This window comes from Anarhichas minor, unplaced genomic scaffold (genome assembly GCF_050575085.1).
Source record: "Anarhichas minor isolate MPS153535 unplaced genomic scaffold, ASM5057508v1 ptg000073l, whole genome shotgun sequence".
Lineage (NCBI taxonomy): Eukaryota > Metazoa > Chordata > Actinopteri > Perciformes > Anarhichadidae > Anarhichas > Anarhichas minor.
In genome coordinates, this window is record NW_027466519.1 from 389,328 (window position 1) to 410,193 (window position 20,866).

Genomic DNA, 20,866 nt, shown 5'->3' on the forward strand with positions numbered 1-20,866 from the left:
GACCACCTAAACCGAGACCAGGTCATGAAGACAGTATATCAACACCGAGACAAGGCCAACACTTTGAGGCGTTGGGACAGAGCCAACACCAAGACCAGGCCATTGTGAGTCCCACACTCAAGATAAAATGTGGACCGTGCAAACTATAGGACCTCTTTTGAATTGATCTGAAAGATCCACTGTCGCATAAAAACACCCACAGAAAACAAATTCCTCTTCATTCACCTGTTTTTTTTTTTGCCATTGAGAGGATTCTTGAAGCAATGACAACAAGCCGAGGTTTTGGGGTAAAACCTGTTAAACTTAAATATTACAAACCCCTAGACCACTTTAGTCAGCAATTCTGTAAAAACAATATGTTTACAAAAAAAGGGATGTCGGATGCATTTAAATATATATTCAGCCTTTCTGAGTCAGCAAGTCATAAGCATTTCCTGTTCAGATGAACTCGGCCATCACACATACACATTTCAGCTTGCAGCGTGACACCTTTGGTGTTGCCTCACGGCCTCAAGCTGTCCCTGACTCTCTGTCTAGTTTGTGGTGATCCTGTTTTACCGTCAGCTCACAAACGACTACACCCAGTGTGTGTCTCTGTGTGTGTGTGTTTGTTGGGGGTAGGGGTAAAGAGAAATCATGCATGTACCTCCATGTGGGTTTTGTGTATGTGGTTGTATATCCGTGTGTGTGTGTGTGTGTGTGTGTGTTGAGGAGGGGATGGGTCAGTCTCCTGTCCCCATTGAGCCACATGCCAAGGGCCGTTAAAAGCCCTTTGTGCCTGCAGGACAGTGGAAAGAAGACAGCCATTGGCCCTCGGATAAAAACCTGGGTGGGCGGAGGGTCTGTGACGGAGGGCCATCAAAGGCAGGGCTGAAGAAAATCAAAAAGCCATCAGACTTGTTTGAGGGAGACGTTTGAGCTGCTCTACAGGATGGGCAGTATTTACATTCCAGGGTTATTACTTTATTAAATCAGTAACTTTTAAAAGTAGGGACTGAGTCTTATGTCCTTATCTATTTTATAAAAAAACATCACAATAAAGCAATTAAGTTACATTTGAGTTGTCTAGTTCGCTCTGTCATTATTCAGGGAGACATTTAGACCTTAATTCTAGCAATCTTAAAAGAAGACACCAGTGTTTACAGCATTTCTAAAAACAGAACTTCTCAGGAGTGCTTATCAAGCACATCAGCCCCGAAATGAAAGTCGCACAGTCACGTCTTGAGATGACAAGTTTAGCTAGATCGATGTGTCATTTTTAGATGTGTTGACGTGAGAAAAACCATACATCCTAAAATGAAAGACAGCGGTATGTGTCAACCAGCTGTGAACACAGCAACATTTCCACAAAAAGCTGTAACTAGCTCAGAGATCAGTTCCTTACTGCTGGACCAACAGTCAATCACATGACAGCAGCACCTTTGAGTCTGTTATCACACACACACAAACAGTATTGCTTTCCTTTAAATGCACACAGTTTATCGTGAAGGTGGGAAGAAGGAGAAATGAAGATACATTATTTTAAAGAGCAATAGACGGTCTGATTCTTTGGAGTTGGTTTGGTTACATTGCTCAAGGTAGAGGTCGTTTTTCGTCTCCAGTGGTGTGACTGGTCGAGGTGTGCAACACATTCACACTGCTGCTGCATCTGCAGGCTTTCTTTTATCTGAAACGTTCTCCCTTTCTCTGTTTGACCAGACTTGCCCTGCCAGCAGATCTCCTAGGTGTCTTGAAGAGGCCACTTAAAAAGAACTAAAGACAAGATCTGAGACATCTGGGGGGGGGGGTCAACTAAATACCCAGATACTCCCCTCACACATCTCCTCCTCACTGTACTGAGCTATTCAACACTAACCCCCCACCCTCCCCCCCTCTTTTGGACACCCTGAGAGCTGTGCTCTGCTGTCCCTTTCTCTCTGAAGCCCTGGCTGAAAGTCTGCTATCTCTCTTGCTGTCTGTCTTTTGCATGACAATTATTCCCCCAAGTCCATGGCCCAGAACAATGCTTGTATAGTTGGGGTTTGATGTCTTTTAAGCTATTCCCCCTCAGGTCGCCTGGTCCTGGCGATACGTAACTTTGTATCTGTGAGGGCAGAGACGGTGCTGACCGCCTGGTTATAGTGTGAGTTAATTTGTCAAACTTAGAAAGCTTGCAAGCTGGGAACAAGAGAGATACATTTGAGGTGTAACGCAACAATATATTTCAGCTATACTTTGAGACTAGACTATCATATTTTTCTGGTGTTATTTCAATTCACAATTTCTTGTGAAATAATGCATCTATACCTCCTCTTGTTGATAATTAAACAGCACAATCTGAAAAAAATAGCATCATTGTTTATCACATGTTTCACCAGTCAGGTATCACTTCATTTTAAAGGGGCCAATGCATTTAAAAACAAATCACATTGTTCTACAAGCTTCAAAATGGATGAATCTGATACTCATTCGTCATCTGCACAAGGCACATTGGTCCTCAGACCAGTTTTGGACCTTTAGGCCATATCAGACAGAAAGTCTATGTATATGGCCTCAATGGACTTTCGGACCTGCAGACCAGGGTGAAACTTCAGCCTGGTGTTTGTTTCAGAGCACGGGAGGGGGGAGACGGGAGGAGGTGGGTGTGGGGCGGAATCTTGTTGAATCAAAGGGTTGAGACTTATTGTTCCAATCTGAAAAGGAGCTAATGGTCGACCATCGCAACTCGGGATCTGAAATCCACGGGGTGCCCCGGGGCCAGGTCGTACAATGGCACCCCCCCCCCTCCCTCCCCGCAGTGTGTCTTCCTGCCGCAATCTGCAGCCAACGACTCGCGCTGGGGGAGCGCATCTGTACCAGTGCTCCGGCCATCCAGGCTTTTGAACGACCATCGATCAAGGGTGAATAGGAGAAGTTCACCTGAATGCTGTTGGTGGTTTTATAATTTAGGTCTCAGTTTTTTTCCATTCATAGTTTGGAAAGAAATGCGGAATCAAAAGTAACCACTATTTCTCAGTGTACCGCGTTTTACAGCTTGTGCCGGCATCCTCACATATACTGCATTCAAAGTATTCATCTTGACAGAGCAGTTTTGAGACATAACTTTTTAACTTCTTTTAAAAATCACACAAAGGCGTAGTGTGGCCCATCATGCAGTTCTCCCTGCTTATCGCGTCCTTTCCAAACACAACACTAGGGTGCATTTCCAGCACTTTATTTTCTTCCTTATGTGTTGCTCATGAGCTGCCCAAACATTCTCAAAAACATGAATTAGTGTGTCTCATATCTGATTGTTTCAAAGTAAATCATTAAGTTAATTTGTCTTTATCACAGATTACAATGCCACTTTATTTCATTTAGTTGAGATGTTAGTGATTAAAATAAACTCAGGTCTAAATGCCAGGGATTTTAATATCAAAGCCATGTCCTTAAAGAGGAATAACTTAAACAAACCGAGCATTATAATTAATGTATGAGGTGAGCACGTTATAGTGTTACAACATGTATTTACAGGAGCAGCGACTCGTGCCTATTTAGCAATGTAAATATGTTTTTTTTTTTTTTTTTTCAAAGTTGACTCAACACTGTTGAATTATTGATATGTTTCTGTATTATGGTTAAGATAAGAAAATCACTTAAAAAGCAAAAGGCATAGTTGGTCTGCAGCAAAATGGCTTAAAGTGGAGGCTGTGTGAAAACACGCCCACTACTTTGGGTAGAATCAAGGTCATTCACAAATTCACCATCAGCTGTGCGCAATTGTCTTCGCCAGCCAATGGGTGAAGAGATACGGCGATCTCCAATACCCGCAGCTGTGTGATTAGCAAAACGTGTGGAGCCGGGGCCCAGAGAGGAACGTTTGAGCTTGAAGGTGAGGTTATTGGCGTTGGTGTTAAAGTCAGAACTTCATGGAGTAGGTCGTAGGCGTATTGGTGGTTATGTTGCACCAAAACGGCAACTGCTCAAGTCTAGATTTTTGCATAATATCCCACCCACCCAAAAAACTGACTTCGCGGTGAGGTGCTGGGTTATTTTTGGAGACCTTCTTCTCTCATCCCTCTTTGGTGTGTGCGTAAAAGTGAAACGGATGAGCAGATTTAGAATTAGTCGCCGCAAACTTTTTTTTTAACGTTTGATTTTGGAAACACGCTTGTTGACCGGTTCTCAAGCATTTTGCAAGATGTCCGAAAGATCGCAGAGTCCGGAGTGCCAAATCAGGCCGTATGACTTCAGCCGGAGCAACCCTTGCAACCATGTTTTGGGTCATGAGAGTTCGGGCAGCCCTGCGTCATTCCAGCTTCCCCACGGCGTCCTGCCAGACCACGGCCTCTTCTACAACAAAGCCGCTTATGGTGGCATCACACCAGCATCCGCGCAGACCTTTTTTTCTTTCCCACCCGTCACCAGTGATTACAGGGGATCCGATCTTCAGGCTGGAGAGTTTGGGCAACCCAAGCACTGGTATCCATTCGCTGCGCCCGATTACACCGGCCAGGTACCCGGCGTAGCGGCAGCTACCCAGCCGACAAACCCGAGTCCCACCATAGCTGAGACCCGGGAGCAAATCAAACTGCCCGAGATAAAGACTGAGAAGGACACCAGCAATGACTACTCAACGGAGATAAAGCTTCAACAGTACCCATCAGCGCCTGCCGCCATGTCCCATGGAGTCTTCTACTCTCCGGCCTGGAACCCGTCCTTCTGGCCCGGGATCACCCACATTACACCACCCGGTAGCAGCAATCAAAATCCCTCAACATCCTCTGCATCTTCACCATCGATGTCCCCATCTCCTCCAAGCAACGGGCTTCCAGGGAACGCGTTTTTTAGCGTCAACACTAGCCAGACTGCCGCCGGGCCCCAGCCGCAGAACCCGGCCTCCTCCACGCGGAGCAGCGGTTCCTCCAGCGGCGGGTGCAGCGACTCGGAGGAGGTAAGGACAGCCAATGAATCAGTGCTCCAATGATTGTGATTACCAATGCAACTTCAATCTCACGTAAATAACTAAATCCCACCTAGGCTACAAATGTGCCTCAAATTTTCCATCGTAATGTTTTTAATTGTTCCTGTTCAGGAGAATCTTTCCACAGAAGAACTGGAGCAGTTCGCTAAAGAGCTGAAACACAAACGCATTACCTTGGGTTTCACTCAAGCTGATGTTGGCCTTGCTCTGGGTAACTTATATGGTGAGTTTATTTACCATATGGAGACACTGGTTTGTATTTAAAAATTTTTTTTTTTTTAAGAGTTGTTAAACCCAGGTGATTTAAATAACAAAGGGTTAAATCAGACAATGCAAAGCTGAGAAATTGTCATTTCATTGCTGACATCCAGATCTTCATGGTCTACCTGTGAGCTACTCATTAAACACTGTATGGAAGTCCAGGTGGACACCTTTTGGATTTCTAGTTTGGTGTGTAGATCAGTTCTTAATTAGGACCAACATCACTAATGAAAGTAGCAACTGATCAGGTATATAAGAAAACAAATTCCTGAAACAGATTAGGAGTCAGGTGTAGATTAATCTCACATCATTGTTTGGGCTTTTATTGTGATATGTCATATTTTGATGCTTGCATGTGCTTGTAGGTAAGATGTTCAGCCAGACAACCATTTGCCGCTTTGAGGCTCTGCAGCTAAGCTTTAAAAACATGTGCAAGCTGAAGCCCCTTCTTCAGAGATGGCTGAATGAGGCAGAGACCTCGGACAATCCCCAGGATGTAAGTCTGCTTCTCTAACATCTGCCGACTAGTTTACAAGACAACAGATGATCACCAAACTGGCCTGGCTTGGCCTGGCCTGGCTAACTTTCTGCTGGGCAAGCCTGGATCAAGACCCTCTACTCTTGTGAAGTGTAAAATGCCACCTAGTGGCCACAATTAAGCTGCTTAGTGATCACAAGAAACTTTATTTGACCCATGACCTCAATATGTGACATGCACCAAATGGGACAGTATATAGAATACACGTCTTCATAAATAAGGCTGCACTCAACACGGCATGTCTAAAATGTTTTTCTTATTCGTCAGATGTACAAGATTGAGAGAGTATTTGTCGACACCAGAAAGAGGAAGAGAAGGACCAGTCTGGAGGGAGCAGTGCGCTCTGCTCTGGAGTCTTACTTTATCAAGTGTCCCAAGCCCAACACCCAAGAAATCACACACATCTCAGATGACCTGGGTCTGGAGAGAGATGTAAGTACAAAGGGATCCCATTTGCCTTTTTAAAAGAAAAAAAAGAAGTATGAGTCTAATTGGTCACATTTTTAAAAGACAAATGTCGTTCCTGGCAGGTTGTACGTGTGTGGTTCTGCAACCGAAGACAGAAAGGAAAGCGCCTGGCCTTGCCACTAGACGAGGAGTGCGACGGCCAGTACTACGAGCAGAGTCCTTCCCCGCTGAACATGGTCACCTCCCCCATTCCCAGTCAGGGCTACCCTACTTCCAGCTACCACGGTGGCCCTCCTCCTACACTCTACATGCCCCCGCTTCATCGGCCTGACCTCCTGAAACAAGCCCTGCACCCCGGACTAGTTGGTCACCTGACTGGATAAACTCAGGTGCTCAAGTAGGCCGTAACCACAGATTGCCTTCCCACGCCTCGCTGTCCAACCTCGCCTAAAGCTGAAGACGAGCCTCTAAACCCAGTAACCAGATTGACCGATCGCATCGGCAGCTCGTGGGATGGAAACATTCCAAGTGGGGAGGCTCTTCTACCGACCACAGCAGGGAAATGAATGAAAGTGGTTACTTGTTCCTGTTTTGGTGGCAAAATGTATCAAACTGCCATGGGCAACACCCTCTTACAATGACCTGCAACTCCCAACAACTGCTTTGACCTCAAACTAAGAGAAATTTAAACAGAATATGCCTTTTTGTTTTCTTGGATAATGCCTAGTAAATTGTTCAATCGGCTTTAATCATTGCAGGTTTAGAACATTGTCAAAGTGAGATTTGGTACAAATGTTAACTTGCTACAATGCGTGGTCCAGTTGTTGGGTGAGAATGTGGTTATAAATGCGAGCAGGGTTGAAGAGCCAGGGTATTTCTTCCACTATTGCCAAATCCTGGGTAGGTTTTCTGTGGTGCAGGCGAGGAAAGGTCTTGGTTATCAATGGAATCACATGTCAGGGAATTTAAACCAAAATCTCCATCGACAGTTCGGTCAATGTTTGTGCAATACTTTCTAGGTTTCATCCGAATAGAGCAGCTGAAGTATTTGTCTGATCTGCCTCATTGAAATGGAAAATACAAATTTTTCTATAATTTTTGCACAGAGTTGTATTGTATTGTTGAATATTTTCTTTCTTTTTTTTGTTTTTTGTTTTTTAAAGAAAATACCCCGCTTGTATACTGAACACAGATTTTGGCCTTAAGATTGTTGATTATCATCACTGTCTTTCGCATAATTTGAGGGGTGGTGAGATTCTAAGTAATTTCAGGAAAGGTGATTAATGACTTGTTACTCAAGTGTTTTAGCTGCTAATCTGCCATTTGCACACAATCAATATTTTCTCAATGTCTCAAATGAATTGTAGTGAGATTAGGTCTGATCTGACCCGGATCAATTATGCTGTCAAATTGTATTTCAATATCTCTTTTTTGTTTTTATTGTGAAGGGTTTTTATGAAATGTTGAATAACACTCAATACGTGTGACATGTTTGTGTGCTTAGTGGAGTATTTCTGTCTTGTTTTAAGCTTTTTTTTTTTTTTTTTTTTTTTTTTTACTTGGATGACTGTCATTTTTAGACATGAAGACATTAAATGTCATTTATTCACTCATCTTGACTATACCTCAACTGATTTAAGATGCCTGTGAATGTATTGGCAAGAACAAAGTTTCAGAGTTATCAAAACGGTGGAGCAATTTTTATCTTGACTTATTTCTGTATTCTGAAACCCACTTTGGACGATGTCGAAGTGACAAACAATCCTTTTTAACCAGTTATTTCAGTATTCTAACAATCTTGCCTCATGAATCATTTTAGACATATTTACCAATGTGTGAATGTGCAATCACAACTGTTAGACTCAGTAGTTTTTAATGTGACACATTTTCTCAACAGATTGTAAATGGATTGAATTATTTAATACGCTAGCTACACATGTTTTCAATCAAACCACTGTAACCGTAAATGCATTTAGTAACCAAGAAACTGTTTTTTTTTTTCTCCAGTAAAGTTTTTACTTAAGTCCAACCCTTTTGTGCACTTGCAGTTTAATTAGCCTACTCTTAAAGTCCTCCATCTTAACTTATAAACAATATGAAGGAAGAGTTTGAGGAACTGAACAGTACTGACGGTGTGTCTTTAATCTCAATGAGACAGCTCAACAAACTCAGTCATTACCCACAGTTACAGAAAATACTGTTTTACATTTCTTTGAGGAAGTTGAGCTTTGAGATCACACTTATGGTGTTTCCCACAATGAAACATATTTTATGCAAACCGTCATTTTTACTGGCAAGGGAAGATGGACATGAAATAAACAGGACATACATTTATTACATACAGTGCAAATGTAAAATGCCTGCCTGTTGAATGGGACAGCATGGGCCTGTGTTTATATCGGTGCCCTCAAAGTGTGCCGTGTTGAGTTAAATTTAAAGGAATAGCCACTCTCAATGGTATCAATCTTTCTAACTCTCGGGCAAGAAAGCGAATAAGCAAATTTCCCAAACTGTTAGACTAGTCTTTTCACCCTAGAGAGGTTGTTTGTTATATAGTGCTAGGGATATCAGTACTATGATTTAATTCACTTCGTCATTGTTCTTAATATGAAGTTGTTCAAGCATGTTAGTTGTATGCATATATGTACATATACATGTTTCCACAGTGTCCTTGGATGAGGTTTCCTAAATCTCAAGGATGCTAATTTGTCCATGTGGTAAGTGAGCCACATTTATGCAAGCTCAGGAGTTTTGGGCATTGACCCAGGCCTCTAGGTTGGAGTAAACTTTCTCCTGAGGTAAACTGTTGTACTGTGTGCAGATCTTACACAGTCTCTCCCTCCAGTCTGTGTACAGCTTCACTTTCCACTGATGTTTCCAGGTAAAATATTCATTGTAGCGTTTCTTGTCCTCTGCGAGCTCTTGTAGATACTTTCCTAAGTCTTTAACTGATGCAAACTCGTCAACATGGATGAAAGAATGAGGTGGAGCCACAGCTTTGTAGTCGTCTAATGGTGGTCCCAGGACGACAGGCACCGCCCCGCCTTGGAAAGCATTCCTCCACAGCTTCTCTGTGACATAATCCTTGGTGACCGAGTTCTCCATAGCCAAATAGAAGTAGCAGCGAGAGATTGTAGGTAAGAGGGCATTAGAGGGGAGGGCTTCCTTTGTCCGGCGGCCGTAAACCGTTACAGGAACTGTGGCTTTGAGCTCTTTGTACACTTTGCTTCTCCTCTGATGGCTCCTGAAGTTGCTGACCACCCAACAGACCAGGAAGCTCTTATTCAGAGGGACTTCTTCAACCAGATGTCCTTCAGCCTCCTTTGGTAGCAGTTCGCCATAGGGTATTGGGATATCAGCATCTCTCCTGTAGGTGATGGTCATGTTGAAGGTATTTGCATACTGCAACAATTTTCCATTGTAAACAGGGGCTTCCAGGGACATCCAGGCCCACCTCTGGCCCTGTGGTCGTGAGAGGTTAAGGGGCAGCTTCTGCAGTCCCCGTGCCAGCTCTACGTTGTGGAACACGACCACATCAGCTGAGGGGAACAAGGAGCGCTGGTCCACCAGTCTACAGCGAGGGATGCGATAGAGGTCCCAGCACACGTCACCCCTCAGGCTGTATGACTTTCTGAAGGGCCAGTACCACAGCAGGATGGTGACGTTTCTACCGCTGTTCCCGTCATCGAAGGTGATCAGATTTACGGCTTTCAGTGCCTGGAATCTTCTCGGCCATCCATTGAAAAGACACAGTGGTAAAACACAGAGAAAGGAGAGGAGGAGGCGCTTCTTCATTGAGCTGAGTACAATCCTCTTACGCACCCCTGTCACAAAAGGAATTAAGAAATAGGATCATAAAGGAGCGATGAGGTTTTGTGAATTTACCTTTCGTTAAAGCAGATGTTAAATCACCGTATCAGTGATTTTTGCAGGTTTAGATTATTACAAATCACATAACACATTCAATGATTTTGCAAAATTTTCTGCCGTGTTTTAGAAATTTGGATGTACCTTCCTTACTGTTTCATGTATTCAGTTTCCATTTATTTCCATATGATAAAAAGAACCACGCCAGTAAGTTAATGCAGCGCTGACTTTTTAAATCAACCAAATACTACATCAGGTTTTCATTCAAAATCTACTAAAGGTTACTACTGGAGGCCCACAGACAGTATCACAACACTTACACCAACACAACACACCAATACAACCTGACACGTAAACAGGAAAAATAGGCTACCATCTCAAAGGGAGATTGTCAGGGTGACTGTGTGAAGCAAATTTAGTGGAAACCAAATAAGGGTGAAAACACCTTTTGTACAAACCATGCAGGTTTAGTTCCAGTCTGTGTGGACATCAGATCTTTCTCTAATTTACCAACAAAAGTTATGATTGAAATGAGGACTCACCATCAGATACTTCCAATTAGATGACTCAAGAGAAACCTGTGTATGAGCTTTCTATAAGGACAAAAAAAAAAAAGCATCCATTCATTCACATCATCTCGCAATCATTTACCACTTCTGTACATACGTTTCATGCTGTTACATTGAAAATATTTTCTGTAATGTCTAAGGAAAGAATGAAATTGAAAACAGTGATTGGCAATGATGACGAAATACCATTTTTTACTTTAAAATGCAATCGTTCAGTCATAGAAAAACTTCTCTCTTGTTCTAGTTGCTAGCCTTACTGCTGTACAGTGCGTTCCCTCTGTGGAATCTTAAGAAATAAGGGTTGTGTAAAAGATCACAGAAATTAAACCAAAGAGTCCCACATTGCGTAAGACAAAGAAAAAGGACATCTAACTGAACAGTGTGCAGATAAGGACTTGAGAAACACAAAGGACATATAGCTGTTAAGAGTATTACGAAACTATATATATATATATATATATATATTAGCAAAAAACAACCGTGTTTTTTGTATATTTGCATGAAAAATAAATCTAAAAACAACAACATCAGAACACAGATTCTGTCCATAATTATATACAAATGTATTATTCAACCTGTGGAATCTACAACAAGTTGCTGTTACAAAATCCTCTGTGATTTTAGTCCCATAGATTTGACATTTGTTAAAAAGGGATATATCAAGCATTTGAGAATGTAAAAGTAGACATTTCCATCTGACACCATAAAATAACCTGCAAAGTTAAAGTTTGATTTATTCCCTTACTTTGAAGACTTAAAATTGAACTAACAAGAACAAGAGAGGGGCGATTTATCATGTATTAAGAAGTATTAGTATTAGTCTACAAAGACAGCTTCATTTACTTTGTAGACTAGCATAAGAATATCTGCCTGCAGAGGTTAGAGATTAGGACACGAGGGCCTTCAGATACGATGGGTTATTCTTACAATCAGTATTTTTTAAGTTAGCCTCTATAGTTGAGACTTCAAGACAATCTGTGAGCAGGATGTGGTGAAAGATTAATGATGGCAGTGGTATTGTTCGCCTCACTGGCAGTTGTTCAGCGTTAGAAGCTGCAACGGGCACACCAATTTACTTTCCACCCGGAATGTATTCATTCACCTACAGTGAACTAGTATACGTACGTGAAAACAGCACATTTTAGAAGTCAGACCACATTGACCAGAGTGATTCATGTCAAAGAGAAACCCGAGCTTCCTCCACTCACCTGATCAACGGATGAGCGGTCAGTCCACCAACCTCAGTCAACACTGATACAGTTTTTGGTCGCTGCTGGTAGAAACATGATGCTGATCTTGAAGCGCTTACAAACCAAAAACGCAGTCTCTTTGGCAACTCTCTAAAATAAACTACTGATCACATCAGAAGGCTTTTGCACACGTGTGCACTGACAGGAAAAGAGGAAGCGTCAACAGAAAAAGATGTGGGTTACACAAGGGTGAGGCCACACCATGTGAGTCATCCGTGTAGCTATGTTGTGGAGAATAAAATGTATGTATGTGGTATTTATTGACCACACAAATCACAGTTGCTTTTTTTTAAGTTAGTACAATGCACATGGCAGTGCAAAAAATGCATTGTGGCAAAGGCACTGAATGAGTAAGTGCTCTTTTTGTGTTGATTGTGATCGTTTGATTCCTTTAAAGTTATACATTTGGTGTTAAGATTCAGTGCAAAAGGTGGACCCAAGCGCCCAACACAACTGGGAGACAGATGAAGTTTAACAGATTTATTGAGAAGCACTCGGGTGATGCAAAAGATGAGCAAGGTGGACATGGCTGAGGTTGCACGTGGAAGCAAGCAGGAAGGGGGATGATACTGAGGCAGCCAGTATCAGTTAGAAATGTAAGACCACCGCTGTAACTGATGGAAACATTTATCAAGCACTTGGAGGAAAGCCAGGGTTGCTATACTGCAGGGCTGATGTGGTTTGGGGCAGGCGAAACAGCTTGGCAGCAATCAGGAAGCCAGGAGCCGGGAGAGACCGACAGAGAGAGACAAACAGGGGACAACTGTCTGTCAGGCCGGAGACTGTGAATGAAAGAGACAAATCAATGGAGCTGACACATCAGCCACTGTCATCACAGGCTCCAAAGTCTAAAAAAAGTCAACTTGACAAGCGAGCAAGTGTTGAGCAGTTGCAAGTCGTTGGACTGCATTTGTGCATGCAAAGCAGAAGTCTCCCTCACAGGGGCGCTTTTTCGCTCGAGGATACTGTTCATGTGAACGCGCCAAGTCTGTGTATGTGCTTGGGTTTTGAGACTAAATAAAGTGGGTCTGCTCCTTAGGAACATGGAAACTTAGAAACTTTTGAAAGTTCTCATTTCACTTTTAATACTTTCTTCTCGCTTTGCTTGGTCTTTTTCTTTGACTTTTACGTCAGCTATAATGCTTTTAAACAGACTTTTAAACGAAGAAACCACATTTCTGTTGAGTAAAAAGGAACGAGTGTGTTGATCGCACACGGTGGTGTTGTTTGGACTACATTGACTGTGACTTTCTCTTTATTACAGGATCGTCACTGGAGACTGATCCAACATCCTCAAGACATGTGTAAGAAGGAACTTAGAACGGCCGCTTATCCAAACAATCATGCTTCAGGAATGCCTCAGCTGTCATTCCACGGAAGGTTTCGTGTGCTGGATTACCTTTGATGCCAATATGTCACATCTGACTAACATTGATTGACTCTCTGATGACTCCAATGCGGTTAGCAACGAATGTCGGGGATCTCTTTGACGTTTATACTTTTTTTTTTTTTACTATTTCAAGATAGAAGTGCTGATTTCATCAGTGGGTTTTGTAGTTCTGTATTCAAAATTCTGTCAACTTTAATTGCTAAGATAGGCCAAGTCAATTCCAATCTTGGATTTGTCAACTTTTTCAATTGCGCCATTGTTGCTTACCCAAAGAGAAATGCTGTGTCAACTACATTTTCAGCATTGCTTTTGAAACCTGAAGGAGTCGTCCTCTCCGTTCAACATAATTCTCTGTTTTACAAGATCATCCAAATTCACCACTGAAATGTGATGACCGTGAATCTGTTCAAATTGTCAAACTTTGTCTGCATCTTCCTCCTCGTTTTCTTCTGATGTTGTTCTTTCAATGTGCAACATTGTGGGAAGTTTCAATGAGCTCTTTCGACAGTCTTTGCTTACACGGCCTTTGTTAACGCACCCAAAAAAGATTCCATTGGCTTTGAAGCATTCAACCTTCTCCTTGTGTTTCTCATTATTCAGTTCTTCACAGTTCTTCTTTCTTGGTTGTTGCTGCTGTGACTGGAGTCAGACTAGGTGCTGGTTCCTCTTTGGTCACAACTCTAAAGCTACTCTTATATGCTAACCAGATTCCATTGTGGGAAATGTTGTCTTGTCTTGCTTGTCTAAGCTAAATTCACACTAAGTGTAAAGTTACTCTCAGTCTGAATGGAAGCTCTGAAACAAAAGTTTGCATGTGGGATGCATTTTTCACGTCATTCAGATCTTCTGTGCATGAACTGGGCATACTACTGAAGTGCTGGCCGATCTTCTGACTCGAGCGTGGGCCAATTCAATGCCTTGTCCAGGTAGACTGAAGCAATAAGGATATTGTTTCCAAAATATTGTTGCAAAGGTTGCTTTGCCTTGGTGTACCAACTCTTAGGTTCCATATGTTGGCAACTTCTTACAAGTACCCTTGGCTGGCCTTTAGTATACGGATCTAAAAATGAATTATTTTCAAGAGATCAGCATCTGGATTGGGCTTGTCATGAGCAACAGAGACAAAAAATATGTTTTCCCTGTGATTTTCTCTTGTACAAGTGTTGTTGCATCTTGAATTGATGGTTTCTTCAAATTCATGGAACTGAGCGACCCTTGTTAAATACCACTGTGTGTGATTGTTTCCTTTATTCTCTTCTGGAAGCAATTCATAAATTGAGCATTGCAATCCACTAAATTCTCAATGAAGCTCAGTAAACACTGCATCGTGACACTTATTTCACATATTTTATTTTTTATTAGTAGGGTAAAGGCTGCCTTTTAGCCCAGTGGTTCTTTACTCTTTTTATCTCCTGCATACATCACCACTTTGTTTTGATTTTTGATTGAAGTGTGTTTTACGACGCCTTGCAGCCTGTTACTGTCTAGACGGGGAGTTAGCCAATTGTGAGTTGTATTTATTCAATCACACAATACAGCAGTGGTTGTTGCAGACTCACGAGATCTGCACTCTACCTTTCTATTAATATGGAATACTAGATAGTTTCCCTCTCGATGCTTCTAAAAACCATTCAAATGTAACAATCTGAGGAGGGAACAACACTTATGCAACCTGTGACAAGGCCAAGGAACATAAACATGGCTTTGCATTAAAGGCGCATATGTCTTAAAGATTAAGAACTACTGGTGTAGCTCATTGTCTTGTCCAATAGGTACATTGTTTAATTATTTTGTTTGCCTTCTCTTTGTCGGGTCAACATCTTTTATTTAGCCTATTCTGTTTTTGTTGTCCTTTATTATCCTCTAAAGTTCTTTGAAGCTGCTCAAACAACAGTGAAGTTCCATAATTGTATTTATACTGTACAGCAAAACACATTGTATCATTACACTCATTATTTCTGTAAGATTATCAGTCGGCTTCAACAACAGCAGCATCAACAACATAAAACCCAGGACATTTTGTTTTGTTCCTCTCTGGTGTTAACGGGGACGATTAAGTGTAAAGGAGAATACCTTTCAGGGAGATCTCTAACATGACGGTACTAAACAGCGAATTACTTGAATTGACCTTCTACAACCTATCCGTCCAATTTGTGGATTCCACAGCACAGAGTCATAGGTGAATGCCATCACGCCCTCATGATTTCCTCTCTGGTGCATCCTCGCCTACGTAATGACATATATGTGGCGACATATCTCCACCAATCTGTTTCTTTCTATGGGAGCTTTGCCTCACTCCTCTCAGCTTGCTACATTGTTTTCCTTTATGTAAACTTGCTTGAGGGGTGTTTCTGCCTCCTCTCTTCAATCACTGAAACCTCATGAATACCTGCTACATGAGAGCAGTTTCTGCCAGTCATGAATGCGGAAAGACAACTAAAAGTAGGCTGCGGGATGAAGGCAAAACAAACACGTCAAACTAAGAGGAAGACGGGGAACAAGGAAGAGACACCAAACTACAAAAACACTATTGATAACTCTATTTCTATATTCGATATAACTATTGATAAAGATAAAGGCAGGTATTTTATTTCATGAAAGTGAATCTCTTTTCTTGTGAAACTGTAGAGATAGCATCCACAAACTTTAAAACGAGTCCTTACTCAGTGTGAACATTTTCTCAATATCTTTCTGACACAATAAGAAACTGCACCTTTGTTTTGGACTGTTTTTCATTGTTAAATCTTTGATTCCAATTAAGACAAATCTTAACATTTGATACAATATATATTTTTGATATAAAATGATTCCAATTTTGTGTTAACAGTTTGTGGAAGGCCTATTCCTGTTTCAACAGGTTTTGTGTGGGTTTTGTGTGGCCTGCACAGAGCACAGAGCTCAACCCCACCCAACACCTCTGGGGATGAATTGGAGTGACGCCTGCATGCCAGGCTTCATCGCCCAACATCAGTGACCGGCCTTATTGATGGCGTTGAGGCTGAATGGCAGCAAAAATGTTGTTGACAGCCTGAAATCCAAAGAGCGGAGGCTTTTGTAACAGCATTTTAATTGATTTTGAGATGTTCAGACACATATATTTGTAATGTTCACACATACTTCTGGCCATACAGGGCACACAGGGATTTAAATAAGCACTTGAAGGAAATAAAATGAGTTGTGTTATACAATCATTGTAAATCAACATTTTAATTATACATTATTCTAGCTGCACAAAGCCTTAAATCAATCAAATTATATGGCTTTATTCTCATTTGTCTTTTGGAAAAAACACTGATATGGCTGTCACTGCCTTATTACAGTAGAGAGAAAGTAACAGAAAGCAAAACAGAGATAGGTAAGGACCAAAGTGGACTGACTGAGACAGTCACAGATTGAGAGTTCTTTCAGAGAATATGCTGGAAGGCTGAGAGGAGACATCCAGATCTGCTGGTCTGACTGGAAAGGCCAGAGGGGGTGTGGTCTGCGTCTCAGAGCATGACAGGTGTGGTGAAGGACAAATAAAAAACAGAAACAGGCACAGAAGGGAAGGGAGTGAAGAGAGGGAGAGGTGAAATACTGAAACTAAAGATAAAGCAGTGTTCTCGGATCCAGTGCTGACTGTGAGTATACGTATGCTTCAGTAACACATCTTACCATCAATTTCATTAAAACTGTGAAAGAGTGACGCGTGTGTGTGTGAAAGAATGAGCTTGTAAAATAGTCCTAATTACACAGGAATGTAAAATTCCAAGTCACAGATTTCTTTTTATTTTAATGACTGACTTGTTTTTGCATTGACAGGGACTGAAACAAGACCGTTTTGTGGATCCAATAGATTAAGTGGACATTATGGCGACGAAGCAGAAAGAAATAAAGACGGATGAGGCCCCTAAGATTGAACTCTTTGTTAAGGTAAGACCTAAAATAGTTGTGATGTGTGGGGTGCAGTACATCTATTTGTTATAACAGCAAACTTTCAGCAACCTTGCAGTTATTTAAATTAATATATAACTACATTTGTAGTTTTTTAATCTTAATAATCTTAACCCACATCTTCTCTAGTAGCTATAGACAAAAACAAATGAAAAAAGACAATTTCTAGGTCAAAATGTGTCTGCTTTAATATTGTTTTTCATTAATTGCTTTAGTGTTTAATCTCAGTATATCCATCTCTTGTTATTTCTGGAAAGTATCAGAGTGGATACTGGTGAGCAGCAGAAACTAAAAAGAGGCCTGTCCAGTTTGGAAACCTGTGTCCTGCCCTTTCAAAAAATAATTTGTCTCCATGACAAATGCCTGTGACTCAACAACATCAGGCGGTAGTGGGAAATGTACGATACAGCAGAGACACTATCTGAATACTGGGTTGTTTAATCTGGGTGTAAATCGTCCTCAACTCACCATTTGAAATTCCTCAGCGGTTGGTTTAAAGTGTCGGAGCAGAGCAGAGCAGGCTCGACAAGAATACCTGTGCAGGTATTCTTGATCTGGTCAGATACATTTCAACCCTGATGCCGGAACCAACTTATTTGGTGTCCTATTTCAAAAACAGATGTTTTAACGTCACTGTTTGCAAGTAATGAGAAGTGCATGTGTTCATAATGATATGTCTGTTTGTCTGTCAGGCCAGTGTCGATGGTGAGAGTGTGGGGAACTGTCCTTTCAGTCAGAGACTCTTCATGATTCTTTGGTTGAAAGGGGTCAACTTTACCCTCACCACTGTGGACATGAAGAGGTGAGAACACATCTTTTTTTTATTTTTCCCGAAGATTTTTCTTGTTGATGAAATACAACAAGAAACAGCAACTCCCTTTGCAATGTGGTCTGAACAAAAATAAACATTTATGGCATTTGCATTGTATTACATTTTAAGGTAATTGCACATAAAGAGTTGATATGGGACACACAACTCACAACACAATGCTCCTATTAAAAAAAGTGTGACTGTTGGAAGGAAACAATAATGATGTTTGAGTATTAAGCATTTTACTGCACTTCAATATTTTATTCCTCCGTCCAGAGTGCAGGGTTTGCAGAGGGACTGCAGCCTGTTACTCACATGGTTGAAAAGGGTACAATATTTACAATAGGGGAACAATGATATTATGACAGACAAACGTATATACAATATTGATCATTTTTGGGAGATTTTGAGTTGTAGGATGAAATGGACATACCTTGAGAACACCCACTCACATGAGGGAACATAAAAACTACAAACAAAAATGCCAAAGAGATCAGACCCACCAGGACCTACCTATTGTCCATCATCAATTCACTTTAAAGCTAGGGTTGGTAATCTTATTTGAAAACATTATTTAATGTTTGTTGATATTATCTTAACACCCCAACACCAATCAATAAATCAAATGCTCTGACAAAAAAAGAGAAAGAACTCAGGTACCTGTGTGGCAGGACTATCATAATCCTGTTGAACGGCATGTCTACCTATACCTGCCAATCTGCTAGCACTTTGTGCGTGCACTTATTGTGTCACCTGAATCTATAACAAGCTGCAAGCTTGACAGCTGTGATTACTAACCAGGCATTTGTTTACGTTCATAATGATAATTGTGGGGGAGTGGCTTTGGCGGGAGTTCTGAAGGGACTGGCTGACAGTGTCGCAGACTTGCCGACATTCTCGCTAGATTTAGTGACATTTTAAGCTGCTAGCTACTTTAACTGGAAAAGAGTTGGCAACACTGGGCTTGGTTTTTTAGTTGCATATTTTCTTTTTAAAATCTAGCATACTCTTGCTATATTTCTTCCAAACGTAGTTTTAATGTTCGATCAACAATAATGAAAAGGACTACTACTACAACTAATAATAATAACAATATTAACAACAATAATAGTACAAATAGTATGTAGAGAGTAAGAATAAAACAATAAGATCTAATTGGGAAATGTATCTTAAGTAAATTAGATGAAACTGTGAAGGAAATCAACCCATAAAAGTGAGCTCATCATCCCTTTCGTACTCCTTTGTCATTTTTGTCATTTGACGATCTTTGGTGAGCTTAACTTGTTTGTCGTTTGCTGTTCTGTTGCAGGGCACCTGATGTGCTGAAGGCTCTGGCTCCAGGCTCTCAGCCTCCGTTCCTCCTCTACAACGATGACGTCAAAACAGACATTAACAAGATTGAGGAGTTCCTGGAGGAAAAGTTAGCCCCACCACAGTGAGTAGACTATAGAATGTTTTCTGTCAAGTATTTTTCTTGAAACACATTAAATATTCTATTCATTATTGCACTGACACACATTCATTCCACCAATGGCAGGTTTCCAAAGTTGTGCTGTCGATACAAAGAGTCCAACGGTGCTGGTGACGACATCTTCCGAAATTTCTCAGGATATATAAAAAATCCTAGTCCTGGAAAAAATGAACGTAAGGGCATTAGTTGGATATTTCAAAAATAAATTTACAGTAATTTCTGTACATAACACACATGATGGAGACCTCTCCACTCTTTCAGGGGTAGAGAAAAAATTTCTGTCAACTCTGGTTAAGCTGAACATGTACCTAGAGACTCCTCTCCCCCATGAACTGGACCAGAACCCGAATCTCACTGGGTCTTCACGCCACTACCTGGATGGTGACACCCTCACCTTGGCAGACTGCAACTTGCTTCCCAAACTCAATATTGTCAAGGTGGGGAGATTTTAGCAGTATAAAAACTTCCTTTCCATCATTGGGACAGAGATCGACAAATTATTATTTTATGGATAAAGATGAGTTCTAAGTCATATTGTTCCAGGACTTTAAGTTCTGCTGGTGCGTTTTTGCAAATAATACAATCCTAAAGCCCGTCTTCCCGCAGGTGGTGTGCAAGAAGTACCGCGACTTTGACATCCCTGCAGAGCTGAAGGGTCTGACACGTTACCTGGATAATGCCTACAAACGAGATGAGTTTTGTTACACCTGCCCAAAGGACTCAGAGATCCTCTCTCCCTACCAATCTGTGGCAAAGTGCCTGAAATAAAGCAGTGTAAGTGAGAACAAAGACGAACAGAGTGGGTAATGCAGGGAACAACAGAAAAAGGTGACAAAATGTCTGAAAACTGTACATGATTTATGTTTTATTTGTGTCAAAATGAGAGTCTGGATAATGAAAATTGTTTCCAGTGGCATGTTCAATAATTTGCTTTCGTTAAAAAGTATTGTTGTTTTCATCAACTGGGTTTCAATTTGCCAAGTGCTACTTCAAAGTTGCTTACAATTTGTATTTGTATTCATACTGTTGCATACCCTGGTTGTTCTTATGTAGATTTCTTATTTAACACTAGCATGAGAACGAAAGCACTGTAAATCCCAGAAAATATTTATGTTATGTTTTGTTGTGCATGCATATATTGTGTCTAATACATACATGATGTTGATTGCAATTTATTAATGACATGTTGATGTTAAATCAGATGCAACTTTAGATTAAATATCATATGTTGGCTGTAGATAAGGCAGATTCCAATGCTATTCTTTGCTTTTAAAGTGTCTTTTAATGGTAGGTTTTTAAACTAAAAAGGAACATAAATGAGAAATCTTTTTCGTCACCCTAATCATTGTCTACAGTCTGTCCTGTTTATTCGTTTTGTGCGTGTAAATGACTTCATGTGTCTCAGTAGTGACTCAGTTGTGTTTAA

At 41.1% G+C, this 20,866-nt stretch overlaps 3 protein-coding genes across 5 annotated transcripts; 2 read left to right on the forward strand and 1 right to left on the reverse strand.

The window, feature by feature from the left end:
• The first annotated feature begins 4,121 nt into the window (after nt 1-4,121).
• pou5f3 (POU domain, class 5, transcription factor 3) lies at nt 4,122-10,768 on the forward strand. The gene is made up of 5 exons (XM_076079746.1): nt 4,122-4,912; nt 5,054-5,165; nt 5,569-5,699; nt 6,009-6,173; nt 6,272-10,768. Exons 1-5 carry the CDS (start codon nt 4,160-4,162, stop codon nt 6,530-6,532), a joined length of 1,422 nt encoding a protein of 473 aa, XP_075935861.1. The 5' UTR covers nt 4,122-4,159; the 3' UTR covers nt 6,533-10,768.
• Nucleotides 7,669-11,975, reverse strand: fut7 (fucosyltransferase 7 (alpha (1,3) fucosyltransferase)). Of its 2 annotated transcripts, XM_076079743.1 has the most exons (3): nt 11,794-11,975; nt 10,559-10,609; nt 7,669-9,973 (listed from the first exon to the last, which is right to left on the reverse strand). In XM_076079743.1, exon 3 carries the CDS (start codon nt 9,942-9,944, stop codon nt 8,892-8,894), a length of 1,053 nt encoding a protein of 350 aa, XP_075935858.1. In that variant the 5' UTR covers nt 9,945-9,973; nt 10,559-10,609; nt 11,794-11,975; the 3' UTR covers nt 7,669-8,891. The 2 variants fall into 2 exon arrangements, with proteins under 2 accessions (XP_075935858.1, XP_075935859.1); XM_076079744.1 differs by having other exon boundaries at nt 10,559-11,975.
• A 4,880-nt stretch (nt 11,976-16,855) lies between these two features.
• On the forward strand, nt 16,856-20,287 carry clic3 (chloride intracellular channel 3). Of its 2 annotated transcripts, none has more exons than XM_076079829.1 (6): nt 16,856-17,137; nt 17,851-17,960; nt 19,279-19,404; nt 19,507-19,613; nt 19,702-19,877; nt 20,047-20,287. In XM_076079829.1, exons 1-6 carry the CDS (start codon nt 17,075-17,077, stop codon nt 20,206-20,208), a joined length of 744 nt encoding a protein of 247 aa, XP_075935944.1. In that variant the 5' UTR covers nt 16,856-17,074; the 3' UTR covers nt 20,209-20,287. The 2 variants fall into 2 exon arrangements, with proteins under 2 accessions (XP_075935944.1, XP_075935945.1); XM_076079830.1 differs by having other exon boundaries at nt 19,708-19,877.
• Nucleotides 20,288-20,866: the final 579 nt, after the last annotated feature.

What these genes read in the sequence shown, in the direction of transcription:
- pou5f3 (XM_076079746.1), top strand. Translation starts at nt 4,160, where the DNA reads ATGTCCGAAAGATCGCAGAGTCCGGAGTGCCAAATCAGGCCGTATGAC. An exon ending in TGCTCTGGGTAACTTATATG is followed by an intron (nt 5,166 to 5,568) that starts GTGAGTTTATTT and finishes ATGTGCTTGTAG; the next exon opens with GTAAGATGTTCAGCCAGACA. An exon ending in ACCTGGGTCTGGAGAGAGAT is followed by an intron (nt 6,174 to 6,271) that starts GTAAGTACAAAG and finishes CGTTCCTGGCAG; the next exon opens with GTTGTACGTGTGTGGTTCTG.
- fut7 (XM_076079743.1), bottom strand. Translation starts at nt 9,944, where the DNA reads ATGAAGAAGCGCCTCCTCCTCTCCTTTCTCTGTGTTTTACCACTGTGT.
- clic3 (XM_076079829.1), top strand. Translation starts at nt 17,075, where the DNA reads ATGGCGACGAAGCAGAAAGAAATAAAGACGGATGAGGCCCCTAAGATT. An exon ending in ACCACTGTGGACATGAAGAG is followed by an intron (nt 17,961 to 19,278) that starts GTGAGAACACAT and finishes GTTCTGTTGCAG; the next exon opens with GGCACCTGATGTGCTGAAGG. An exon ending in CCAAACTCAATATTGTCAAG is followed by an intron (nt 19,878 to 20,046) that starts GTGGGGAGATTT and finishes GTCTTCCCGCAG; the next exon opens with GTGGTGTGCAAGAAGTACCG.